The sequence below is a fragment of the Sinocyclocheilus rhinocerous genome, unplaced genomic scaffold (assembly GCF_001515625.1).
Source record: "Sinocyclocheilus rhinocerous isolate Xijiao unplaced genomic scaffold, SAMN03320098_v1.1 scaffold1, whole genome shotgun sequence".
In the NCBI taxonomy this organism is placed as follows: Eukaryota; Metazoa; Chordata; class Actinopteri; order Cypriniformes; family Cyprinidae; genus Sinocyclocheilus; species Sinocyclocheilus rhinocerous.
In genome coordinates this window covers 831981-844204 of record NW_015638974.1, presented here as the reverse complement: position 1 = coordinate 844204, position 12224 = coordinate 831981, and the positions used below count along the sequence as shown (strand labels likewise).

The following is a 12224-nucleotide window of genomic DNA, read 5'->3' as shown; positions in this document are numbered from 1 at the left end:
CACAGGCAGGCACAGCCACAGCACTCATTTCAGCATGTGTTTGTGTGCGCTGTCTGCGTCACTCATAGCACGTGCCTATATCGTGCACTATATCGAACAATTTTTATATCGTTGTTGAAGTAGGTGTACCGTCAATAAATATTGATACCGTTTTATCGCCCAGGCCTACTCTTGTCTGTTCCTGATGGATAACAATAAAAACCTCTCTTCAGGTGGCATTCAGAATGTTTGCGCTTGATGTTGCCTTGGTCCTCCTGGAGCAGAGTGAGAGGGATGTGGACGACACAGTGGACCCTGAGCTGGCTGTGTTCCTTCCTCACAGGTTCCTGGTGCACAACATCATCTACAATCATCGTAATGATGTCTCCCCCACAGTCAGAGGTCACGCATTGCACTGCCTGGCACAGTGTCTGGAGCTGGGTTCCCAGAATGCCACAAAATGTGTTCATGAGCTCTTCTCCAACAGTAAGTATATTACTACAGTATGGTAACTGTACAGCTCTGTGTAAAATGTTATATTATTTAGTTACAACAAGCAATATGTTTGAATACAGAATAAGCTCATTCTTTTCTCTGCAGGTGCTCAGACTATGCTGGAGTCGGGCCGCTCTGAGCGTAAGATCATATTTTGGTATTTAAAATCAAATTAGGGCACGGCATTTTTATAGTCCGTGATGGTTCAGTTTGTGTTTTGTTTTTCAGAAACTCTAAAAAGAAGAGAGACTGTTCAGAAAACCGCTCTGACCTTCAGAACCATTGAGCTTACAAAACACAAGAGCATTACCACGACTCACAGGAGCGTCATGAATTCTTCTTTACAGAGTAAGTTCGACTCATAGAGGCCTTATCATTTAAATTTCAAATTTTGCATGACTGTCTATTTCTTAATGAATGTTTCTTTATTTACTTTTAGATGAGGAAACATTGACTCTATTTAAAAAACATGTCAGCGATCCAAAAATCAATGCTAGAAAAAGTGCACTGGAGGTATGAAATACATTCTACATTTTGAAGCATTTCACATTCAACTTATTGAGCGGTCAACTAGTTCATCTGGAGAGTTTTTTTAGTTTCTATATTTTTAACAGTGGCGCTTTAATCAGTATGCTGATCATATACTATACTTTAGCTATTAGATGATTTGTACAATATGATAAGACCCTTTGAAAAAGTTGCTTTAAAGCACAGCTGTTGTACATTCAAATGTTGTTTTTGACCCATTTTTGTAGCTTAATTTCCATAAATGGTCTCTGTGGACTGGGGAGGGAACTTTTTGTTATTGCATTGTTATTGTTAGAGTATGTTTGCATAGTAAACAGAATTATTTCAAAAGAGCATAAAAAAATCTGTTTTATAATATGGGCCCTATTAAACATACACTACTGTTCAAAAGTTTGGGCTTAGTAAGATATATATATATATATATGTATGTGACCCTGGAGCACAAAAGCAGTCTTAAGTCGCTGGGGTATATTTGTAGCAATAGCCAAAAATACATTGTATGGGTCAAAATTATCGATTTTTCTTTTATGCCAAAAATCATTAGTATATTAAGTAAAGATCATGTTCCATTAATATATTTTGTTAATTTCCTACCGTAAATATATCAAAACTTCATTTTTGATTAGTAATATGCATTGCTAAGGACTTCATTTGAATAAGTTTAAAGGTGATTTTCTCAATATTTAGATTTTTTTGCACCCTCAGATTCCAGATTTTCAAATAGTTGTATCTCGTCCAAATATTGTCCTATCCTAACAAACCATACATCAATGGAAAGCTTATTTATTCAGCTTTCAGATGAATAAATGAATAATGAATAATGAATCTCAATTTTGAAAAATTGACACTTAAGACTGGTTTTGTGGTCCAGGGTCACATATATATATATATAAGAAATTAATGTTTTTATTTAACAAGGGTGCATTCAGTTGATTAAAAGTGACATGATTTCCACAACATTGATGGTAATAATCAGAAATGTTTCTTGACTACCAAATCAGCAGAATGATTTCTGAGGGATCATGTGACACTGAAGACTGAAGTAATGATGCTGAAAATTCAGCTTTGCCATCACAAGAATAAATTACATTTTAATATATATTAAAGTAGAAAACTGTTTTAAACTGTAATATTTCACAATATTGCTGCGTTTACATGGAAAAAAAATCGTACTGACCCTGGAACTTTTGAACTGTATTGTATACAAGGCCATTATTTCCTTTGTCAAAATAGTCTAAAGAAAGCAGCTATAACTGATTGTGTCTTCCATGTGTTTGTGTAGACCGTCATGAGTCTGCTGAAGCATGGGGTGATCTCATGCAGTGCAGAGAATCTGAGTATTCTGTCAGATCGCTGCAGGGATCCTGCTGTCTCAGTGAAGAAAAAAGCCATGCAGTGCCTTATGGATCTCCTTACTGTGAGCACCCCCTCCCAACCTCACAATACATTGCTTCATCCAACAGATGGATTCGTACTATGTCTACCTGTTATGACCAATATGATTAGCTAGTCAAAACAGTCAAACGTTTACCTGTGCCTCTGCATTTTAATGGTTACCACCAAGGTCAGGTTTGAATTCTTATTCTAGGCTTTTTAAAGACTTGACATTTGTCACTACGACGAACACTGGTTTAGAGTGTGTCCCCAACCTTCCTTTCTATCGTTATGTTTCCAGGCTCTGCCTGAGAATAGAGAGGTGCAGGAGGCCTGGCTGAGAGGAGTGTTACCGGCTGTCATGGACTCTGAGAGCTCTGTGCAAGAGAAAGCTCTAGAGTGTCTGGACCATGTCGTCATTGCTCACATTAAGAGTCAAGGCAAATATCGGGATGACGACACCTCTCAGAAGCTGGCCTGGGACTTACTGGGTCTGATGTGTGAAAAGTGTCAAGACCTCAGGTCAGTTACACGTGTCCTAACCATCTGTGACTAGCGGTATGTGACATGTCCCCCCTTTTTTTATTTTCTTTCATTGTTATTATTTCTGTCCTCCTCCCACATCTCTCTCTTCTGTAGTCGGTATTTCAGCAAGACTTTCAGCGTGTGGGCTCCGCAGCAGAAGTTCACTCCTGCCTTTGTGAACGGTTTGCTGTCTCACACCGACGGAGAGAGGGCAGCTGCCGCCTGGCTGCTGTTAGCTAAAATTGCCAGTTGCTCTCCTAAACTGAATTATGGCACCGTGTTGGATACCTGGGAGAATACTATCAGGTCAGAGAACAGAGCTAAGGAAGTGATATGTGAATTTTTGTTGTGAAATTCTTTTTTTTTTTTTCTCAGTAAATGCACAAACAGTTATAGTATAAAGGAAAAACGTCAGAGAATATGTAGTTTTGATTTAGATTTTGATTGATGGGCAGTGTGTAAAAGTTGTCTGCTTGATTTTGTTCCAAAATATTTGTTTTATGATTTTTAGAATTATGTTTTTGTTTTAATGATCAGGTCACCAGTTGTTTCAGTTGCAATGACCTGTCACATCTTGAGCGTTCTGGGAGACATTGCGTCTAATCTCAATGATGACACCAAGACCAGAATAGTAGGTAAGTGTGGTGCGTCAGGACTTCAGACTACGACTGAAATGGCTGCAAATGCATCAAAAAAGTATTATTTGTGATTATAATAAAAATAGTTCCCAATGGTGACAGGTGATGTGATTTCATCATAACTGATCTGGTTAGGTGGCATTAATTTATTGCATCTTCAAGGAGCAAACAGTTTGGTCTTGTTAGGCAGTTCTTTTTAACCGGAATGTGTCTTGAGCTCACAAGTTATTGGTCCTACACACTCACTGAACCACGGGTCATTTATAGTCAGGTTGGATTCAAATTAACTGAAAGCCGCTATTGTGACATTTGTACTTTAGATTGATGATGCACACTACTGTTCAAAACTTTGGGGTCAGTGAGATGTTTTTTGAAAGAAATCTCTTCTGCTCACCAAGCCTGCATTTATTTAATAAGAAATGCAGTAATATTGTAAAATAATATTACAATTTAAAATACTTTCTCTTTTAATGTATTGTAAAATGTGATCGAAGCTAAATTTTCAGCATAATTACTCCAGTCTAATATGCCGATTTGCCGCTCAAGAAACATTTCTTATTATTATCAAAGTGCAATATAAATCATTTGTGACATTTAAAAATTCCACTTTTTATTGTCGTTATTGCATCCTTGCTAAATTAAAAAATAAATAAAATAATAAATATATATATATATATATATATATATATATATTTCTTTCTTTCAAAAACATTCTTACTGACCTGAAACTTTTGTGCTATAGTATATGGTAGTCAGTCTAATTACCTGTTTGCATAAGACAGGTAATACAAAGCTTTTGCATTCACAATGCAACTTTGTTAGTAAATTAGTAATGGTATTTTAATTCAAATACATTGCAAATGTGTACATTTTACCTGTGTAGATGATCTGATGGGCTGGTTGAAGACTTTCAGCCTGCCTTTGGAGGTAATCAGCTCCTGTGTGGATACTCTGGTCAGATTTTCAAGATCAGACAATACTCAGGACACATTGGTAAGATTATACCATTACCAAAAGTCTTAATATAATGTGTCATATTTATACTTTAATATTTTCTTTGTGTGTGGGGGTTTCAGAGGTTCCTGGATCGTTTCTGTGGAGAGCTGGTCTCTGTGTGTGAGAGTTATCTGTCTGGTGTCATTCTACAAGAGAAGGGAGCTGAGAACATCAATGAAGACCTGCTGGTACAGACCACTATTTAACACCCTCCATGTAGTGATTGGAAGTCTGATTTATTTCTAAGCCAATGTTTTTTTAAAGTTTTTTTTTTTTTTTTTTTTTTTTTTTTAGGGCCACGCCACCTATAACGTTTTTTGTTTTGTTTTTTTGCAACAAAAACAATTATAATCTAGTTTTACATGACTATTTTACGCCCTATTTGAGCCTTACGATTAAACACGCTGTTTTTTGCTGCTCTGCTCTTTGCATATGAAATGAAAACATTACAAGTCTTTGTTGCTTAAAATTACTAAGTACTTATTTTGATTATTTGATTCTGATCATCCAATAAGCGCCATTGATTTGTAAATGTGGGCCATCATATATTAATATTTTGAGGTTCTGTCATTTGATCAATTTATTTTTGCAGTTTTGTTTTAATAAATAGTCTCTTCTATGATATCATTTTATTGATGATATTACCCTTTTAACATTATAGATAAAACTTGTATAAATTCTGATCTTTTGACAAGCTCCTCCTACACAAATCAAGATGGTTTTTAATTTACATTTTGCATTTTAAAATGGCAGTTTTTTTATTTTTGTATTTTTTTTTCAACCCATCCTCTTTATCTCAGGTGAAACATCTTTATACACTTGGTGCCGCTTCGCTCCATTGCCCTTCTAAAGTAGGAAAGAGAATTTTCCTTGTGGTTCAGTCTGTTCTAACTCCCTCAGAGCAGCCAGGTGAGTCCATGCAGCTTTGTTTAGCTTCTTATGGACTTGCATCTGTGTGTCAATATGATTAATCTAAAAATGATAACCAAGAGCTTTTCAGAACCAGTCTAAGATGCAGCTTTAGGCCATTTACATTTGGTGTCAATATCAGTCTTGGATTAATGTTGCAAAACCATCTTCTGTCTCATGCATTTTTGTTTATTCTGTGTTTCTTCCAGTTTCTGCTGAAGGAGATGAGCTGCCTGCTAGTCAGCCTCTGTCTCGGTTCAAACCCAATTCCATGCCAACAGTGGTCCGAGCACATGCAGTTATCACATTAGGTGTGAAATATGTTTACTTTAGACACACTTAACCTAATAGGCAGAATGTGAAAATATCTGTTCTGAGTTTGATCTCGTTCTCTGTCTGTCATAGGTAAGCTGTGTCTGCAGCACGAGGAACTGATGTTGAAGTATCTGCCCGTGTTTGCGCGGGAGCTGGAAGTGGGCACTGAGCTGGCCGTGCGCAGTAACGTGGTGGTGGTGATGTGTGATCTTTGTGTGCGCTACACCAACACTGTGACCCGATATATCCCTAACATCTCAGCCTGTCTGAGAGACAAAGATCCCATCGTCCGAGAGCAGACCCTCATTATGCTCACCAACTTACTACAGGTACACACTCAAAGCTGTGATCAAACCCTCAGATCATCTTTTGTCAAATTCTTTAAACATGTGATGTTGTTTTGCACTTCAACAGGAGGAGTATGTGAAATGGAAAGGTGCGCTGTTTTTCCGCTTTGCTATTGTTCTTGTGGACCCAGATCCTGCCATTGCGGAGTAAGTAATATGGCCAAAGAAAAGCTTATCACAGTGCGGTTTCTTTTGCCATATAATCTAATGTTTTGATGTGATTTCATTTGTTTTTGTTGTTTAGTCTCTGTGAGTACTGCTTGGTTGACCTCCTGCTTAAGAAGAGTCCCCTCATGTTTTCCCAGCATTTCATTGAATGCATTTTCCACTTCAACTCTTATGAGAAACACAAGAAATATAATCAATTCCTTCAAACTGAGAGGTACATTCTGAAATTATGCATCGTATGAACCTGGATTTGTTTGTTTTTGCAGTGGTTTGCAAAAAATAATGTTTAATTTCCTTTCAATCTATGGGAAGAAACTACTCCGTGAAATGCCATGAGTTCTGAAGATGTGTTTGTATGTGTGTTTTCTGTCAGTGAGAAAAGCAAGTTTTCTCTGAAAGGACGACAGAATCAAGGCAAACGTTTCAGGATCTACAGGTTCCTATTGAAAAACTTTACTGACGAGCAGCGGTTCAATATCACAACCAAAATCTGCCAGGACATCCTTGGTGAGAGCTGTGTGTGATAGGAGTGAATTAGTGAAATTTAAGCACTTTTTAGCAGTGCCAGTTAGTGCTTTCCAAGGGTGGAGAAACTGTTTATAATAAACTATCATACTTTTAAATTTAAAATCATTATTCATTATTGGGCATGCAAATCCTACTCATGCAGTCATCAAATAAATAACTCTGGCTTCCGGTCAGGACAAAATACTGATTGAAAGCTCAGTGTTCAATAATTTCTTTCTATATATTATAATATTTCAATATTTATAATAATATTTCTATATATATATATATTAAATGTATATAACTGCTAGATTTGTAGTTTATGAAACAAATGAATGATCAATTGTAAAACATTTAGAATTGTTTTAAAAAAGGCCTTTTCCAAAGGCGATGTGAAAAAACTAAATGAATCACAGGCGAATGGTCCTTTTACATCAAGAGCAATACTATGATTAAACAAATTCTGAATTTGATTGAGTCCAGCTGAAGGAAACACAAAGTAGAGGGGGCAACAGGAATAATGCACCTTTTATCATCCGTTTACAGTTTGGAGGCAAATGGTTTAAAATATGCTGTAGATTCAGCAGAAGTTCAGGAAACACTGGTGTGTTACATAGACGTTGCTCTTACAGATTCCTCTCTTCTCCAGCCAGTTTTGTGGACTCTGAGCTGCCTCTGGACTCTGACAGCTCAGAGTTGCTTGCAGATACTTTTGACATCCTGTCGCTGAAAGAGATGAAACTGACAGCCATGAGCGGCCCAGCAGCAGGAGAGGAACCTCAGGAGGATGAGATGGCCATGGCTAAAGCTGTCTTACAGGTGGCCCAGAAAAAGCTGGTCTCACAGGTGAATGAACGTCCTGAAGGTATATTCTGAAGGCAGTCAAAAAACTATTGTCTGACCTTTGTTGAACTTGCCATCTGTTTTATGTGCAGGTCCAAAAGAGGAACTTTGTGGAGAATGTTATTCCTATCATCATCAGTCTGAAGAACATGCTGGAAGAGCAACACTCACCTGTCCTGAAACACCTTATGGCCTACCTACAGGTGATATAGACATGAATTTACTGAAATACACGCACACAAAAGAGAAGCTGAGGAAATTGATCATTGATGTTATTTTATGAGTAATCTGTTATTCATACCCATCCCTATTAGAGTTAGTTTAACCATATGTATTTGAAACAGTTCATTTCTTTTTGCCTCTAAACAAACTTTTATTTATTCTGACACCAGGCTTTTGTCCTTGTGTTACAGGTGACCATGCAGGACTATCGTTCAGAAGTGAAGGAGCTGTTTGCTGCTGATGAGCAGTTGGCTGCAGAGGTGGAGTATAACCTGAAACGGTTTGAAAAGGAAAAACAACAACAAGAACAACAGCAGATGGAGAATCAACTGGCCAACTTCACATTTTCACCCCAACGAAACGTAAGTCAAACATACACATACATCGGAAAGTAGCAGATGTGACAACAAAGCCATGAAGCGTTACTGCTGGTTTTTGACCACCACTTTCTTTCCTCTGTTTCCCTCTCTTGCCCATTCTTTACTGTGGCTTCTCCTGCCCAGGCAACAAATGTTGGGGGGCAGACAGGTTTTGCCTCCCCTCTAAACCCTCATGGTACTAAAGGTCCCGCACAAACCCCAAAATCTGCTGATGCTCTGAGGTAAAACTGAGCCACATCCCAGTACAACAGATAATTGTCTTTTCTTTTCTTTTTTTTCTTTTTTTTAAGTTTGACATCACCAGTATAATATCAGTGTAATAATGATATCATCAGTAATGTTATCTGTAAAGATAAGGCAAAATGTGATTTTTATGAAGTCATGCTGCATTTACAATTATTCTTTCTCTCAGGCGCCGCACTTATGCAGGCATGGTAACTCCAGTCAGGACCCATTCTTCCCCTACAGTTTTTTCAACAGGTAAACCCAATAACAGAACAATAATACTGCTTATACAGAACAATAAAGGTCATTTATTTCTGATGTGATTTTTATAACATCTGTGATTGAAATAATTTATTTCACCTCTTCAAAGGAATTTTAGATGATATATTTTATTATCTATAATATGTTTATATGTTATAATATAAACTTATTTATGTTTATATGTATATAATATAATATTCTCTATAATATGTTTTCCATATTCATATAAGACTCAGTCTCAATTAAATAAAAAGATAGATTTCACATTCTGTCTCTTAAAATTCAAATTGGTCTTTAAACAAAAACCAAATAATAATTGTTAATAATTAATAATAAATTATCAAAATTACAATTATGGTTACAAACTTTAGACAGACTAAAGTGTATTTTGCTTCAGTTCTGGGTGGCAAATGAAAACAAGAAAAAGCATTGGCAATAATAAAACAAAATGCACTGCTTTTTGTGTACTTTAATAAAGAGCATCTATATTATCAGTTAAAAATCATTTTTAAGCGCTGTCTCTCTCTCTCTCTCTCTCTCTCTCTCTTTCTCCTCTGACAGGACGAGGAAAACAGGTTGGGAGAGCCATCAGTACTCCACAAGGTCAGATTCATTAATTTGGATGTCTCCCATAATTACAAATGTCCACCCTTAAGGGCTGTTCACGCACAACACATTTTTGCATTCCACTGTGCTGCTTTTCCATTGTTTTTCTGAGTATATGTGCTAGACGGACGTGTTTGACTGTCACACTTACTTTTTGCAGCATGACACCGCATTCTAAAAAAATGGTGCGTCTTTGCAACTTTACAGATCTTCTTTATGCACCAACAGCTTGTAACACTCCAAAGAGTAAGGAAAACTTGAAATCGCATCATATGACCCCTTTATAAGTAGTTCAACTTTTTTTTTAAACTCTAGACTTTTTCCCTCCACTGCCCTACATCACATGTTTTTAAATTCAGAAATGCATTGTGTGTGAATGGCTTTGATATATGACACCCCACTTGGATGTTATTTTTTTACATTATGGAAATGATTGTGCATGCTGTTGTCAATTTTACGGTTTTAAAAGAGCCTGTGCTGAAATGAGCTGGTATTGTTTTCATTTGAGAAATGCAAAGGAAATGCTTTTTTTGTTCTTTAAAGCGAGCATAAATGAAGTGACATTTGGAGAGCAAGTCAGTGCCATCTGCAATGAATCTAGAAGAGGTACGGTTTTCAAATGCTCTTCCATGTTTAAGTCTTAAGGTCAGGAATCTCATTTATGACACTATAACCCAAGTGTATCAGTAGTTCATAGCTGGTAACCTGCACATCTAAAGTGCTAAAACTGACTGGTCCATGCTATTCAGCGGCAGCAGTACTAAACGGAAGGTTGTGAATGTTAACATTTTTATCTAGTTATAGGTAGCAAAGTTGTGGATGAAGAAGAGAGTGTTCTACATCTAATGTCACCAGAACAACAGTAAGTTTATACATTTCCAGATGAGTTCAGATGAATTTATAGTGTTTCATTTAATTTAATTGAACATAAACATCAGTAAGCAAAATATCTTCAAAAGATGAAGCATTATGGTTTATTGCTTAATATTAATAACTAATATATTTTTTTATTTTTATTTTCATCCACCCCTCAGAAAACCGGTGCCCAGGCAGTGGAATGTTGAATCTCCTCTTGTTCAAAAACTGAGAAGCAAAAAACGGTTCTAGTGAATGTTTCAGTTCACCATACCTTTAGAACAAGCCCTCTTTAATTCACACTTCTCTTGATAACTCTCTTTTTACTGTTTCATTTTGTCTTATTTGTTAAAAGCAATGTTATTAAATGCCTTTGATACTTTGGATTGTATCGTGTGGACAATTATATGGCATGAATGTAAGAATATTTTTGTTTTTCCAATACTCTCTTTTGCTTTAATAACAGCAGCCTTTAAACTGCCGATTTTAGAATATTCCAAAGAGCATCTTGTGCATTTCAATAGCATCTGACATTTAGTACAAAAGCAATGTCGCAGTGGTTGCGTTTCCTCTCAGTGCCACATTAGCGGCGACAGAAGCCTTTCGATAAACTGCAGGTTTTTGTTTGTCAAGCAGAAATGTATGTGACAAGTGTTTCAGATTGTTCTCAGTGTCACATGAATCATTTAGGATATATATATATATATAAGCAGAAATATATGTAACAACTGTCTTCAACTTTCATATTCTCAGTGTCACATGGATAATTCAGGATATATATATATATATATATATTATTTAGCATATACTTCATTTATCTTTTCTATATATACTATACTTCAACTTATCCCTGCTGCACATTTTGTAATATATTTGTGAAATGTGAAGGTTTAAGTAAAAGAGACTTACTATTACTTTCAATCATGCTATTCCTTACTTATGTTTATAATATGATTCACATATTTTGGGGCAGACAGACACAGAATATTATTTGCCATATGAAACAATCTCTGCAAACCCTTGAGTTTAGGTACTCCTCATAGAAGTCAGAATCAGAAAGAGCTTTATTGCCAAGTATGTTTGCACATACAAGGAATTTGTTTTGGTGACAGAAGCTTCCAGTACACGGAGACAACAACAACAAACGTAATGAAAAATAAAGATGAATAAAATATATAAATAGACAAAATTGTATCTACAGGTGTGCTATAGATAGAATAGCTCCTGGGACCCAGGCATGGACTTTTGTCCTCCGTAGAGGACATTATATTTTAGTGAATTTCTCTGAGACTATACATGCCACAGTTTTAAGTCTGGATGTCCTGTACAGAGCACATTCAGGGCTTTAGAGATATCAAATGTTTGGAGGGTTGATTATAAACACTCCCTCTCCTTGGTCTTTAAATATGACTAATATTGACAGAATTATCAAATTTAGCACTCTTAGAGAAATATGATAATGTTTTGTAATTATTATTTAAATCTGGCTAATTTTCAAATTGTCGTAAATATCTTCAAAAAAAATGTTGTGGGGTTTCAAATCGCAATATAACTTTTTGTTACGAAACAAGGCATAATTTTCATACATGTCTTCTGTAGAGGACACCAGGACAAACATGTTGATCAGGCATTTTGGGGAGACACAACAAGAAATTATAGATCAATATTCCTATGAAATATGAGATATTCTTATGAACATGTTGCCAGTTATTGCTCCCATTATAACACTTATTTTTTCATTATGGTTTGCCCCAAGAACACATTAATATGCAAATTAGATGCAGTGTATAGATACATTGAATAAAATGGGAATATCAATTTATGTTTACAGTTTACACACATATTGTATAAAGTAAAATAGTATATCAAATCGTTCTGTTATATCTTTCATAACATAGTTGAGAATCATCTTTGTACAAAGTTTGGTTAAAAATAGCCCGAAACCTAAAAACTGATTAGTGAATGAAAAAAAATAAAAATAAAACATTGTTTTTGCCTATACATGCCTTTTCATGTCCTTTTTTTTAATATTTTTTTTATATAACTTAGTC

At 35.9% G+C, this 12224-nt stretch overlaps 1 protein-coding gene across 2 annotated transcripts in view; it reads left to right on the top strand.

The window, feature by feature from the left end:
• LOC107750432 (condensin-2 complex subunit D3-like) overlaps window positions 1-10836 on the top strand; it is a 19449-nt gene extending 8613 nt beyond the window's left edge. Inside the window, exons 11-35 of one of the 2 annotated variants that reach the window (XM_016565798.1) lie at window positions 213-465; window positions 580-615; window positions 703-822; window positions 914-987; window positions 2285-2419; window positions 2678-2898; window positions 3016-3207; window positions 3439-3536; window positions 4423-4532; window positions 4616-4723; window positions 5336-5444; window positions 5654-5755; window positions 5850-6088; window positions 6174-6253; window positions 6351-6488; window positions 6648-6781; window positions 7431-7627; window positions 7717-7827; window positions 8038-8208; window positions 8350-8447; window positions 8639-8706; window positions 9274-9315; window positions 9862-9924; window positions 10123-10180; window positions 10353-10836. In XM_016565798.1, the coding sequence (XP_016421284.1) occupies window positions 213-465; window positions 580-615; window positions 703-822; window positions 914-987; window positions 2285-2419; window positions 2678-2898; window positions 3016-3207; window positions 3439-3536; window positions 4423-4532; window positions 4616-4723; window positions 5336-5444; window positions 5654-5755; window positions 5850-6088; window positions 6174-6253; window positions 6351-6488; window positions 6648-6781; window positions 7431-7627; window positions 7717-7827; window positions 8038-8208; window positions 8350-8447; window positions 8639-8706; window positions 9274-9315; window positions 9862-9924; window positions 10123-10180; window positions 10353-10425 (3030 nt within the window). In that variant the 3' untranslated portion in view covers window positions 10426-10836. Of the gene's footprint in view, window positions 1-212; window positions 466-579; window positions 616-702; window positions 823-913; window positions 988-2284; window positions 2420-2677; window positions 2899-3015; window positions 3208-3438; window positions 3537-4422; window positions 4533-4615; window positions 4724-5335; window positions 5445-5653; window positions 5756-5849; window positions 6089-6173; window positions 6254-6350; window positions 6489-6647; window positions 6782-7430; window positions 7628-7716; window positions 7828-8037; window positions 8209-8349; window positions 8448-8638; window positions 8707-9273; window positions 9316-9861; window positions 9925-10116; window positions 10181-10352 lie in introns of both variants that reach the window. The other variant, XM_016565797.1, reaches the window with a different exon arrangement.
• Window positions 10837-12224: the final 1388 nt, after the last annotated feature.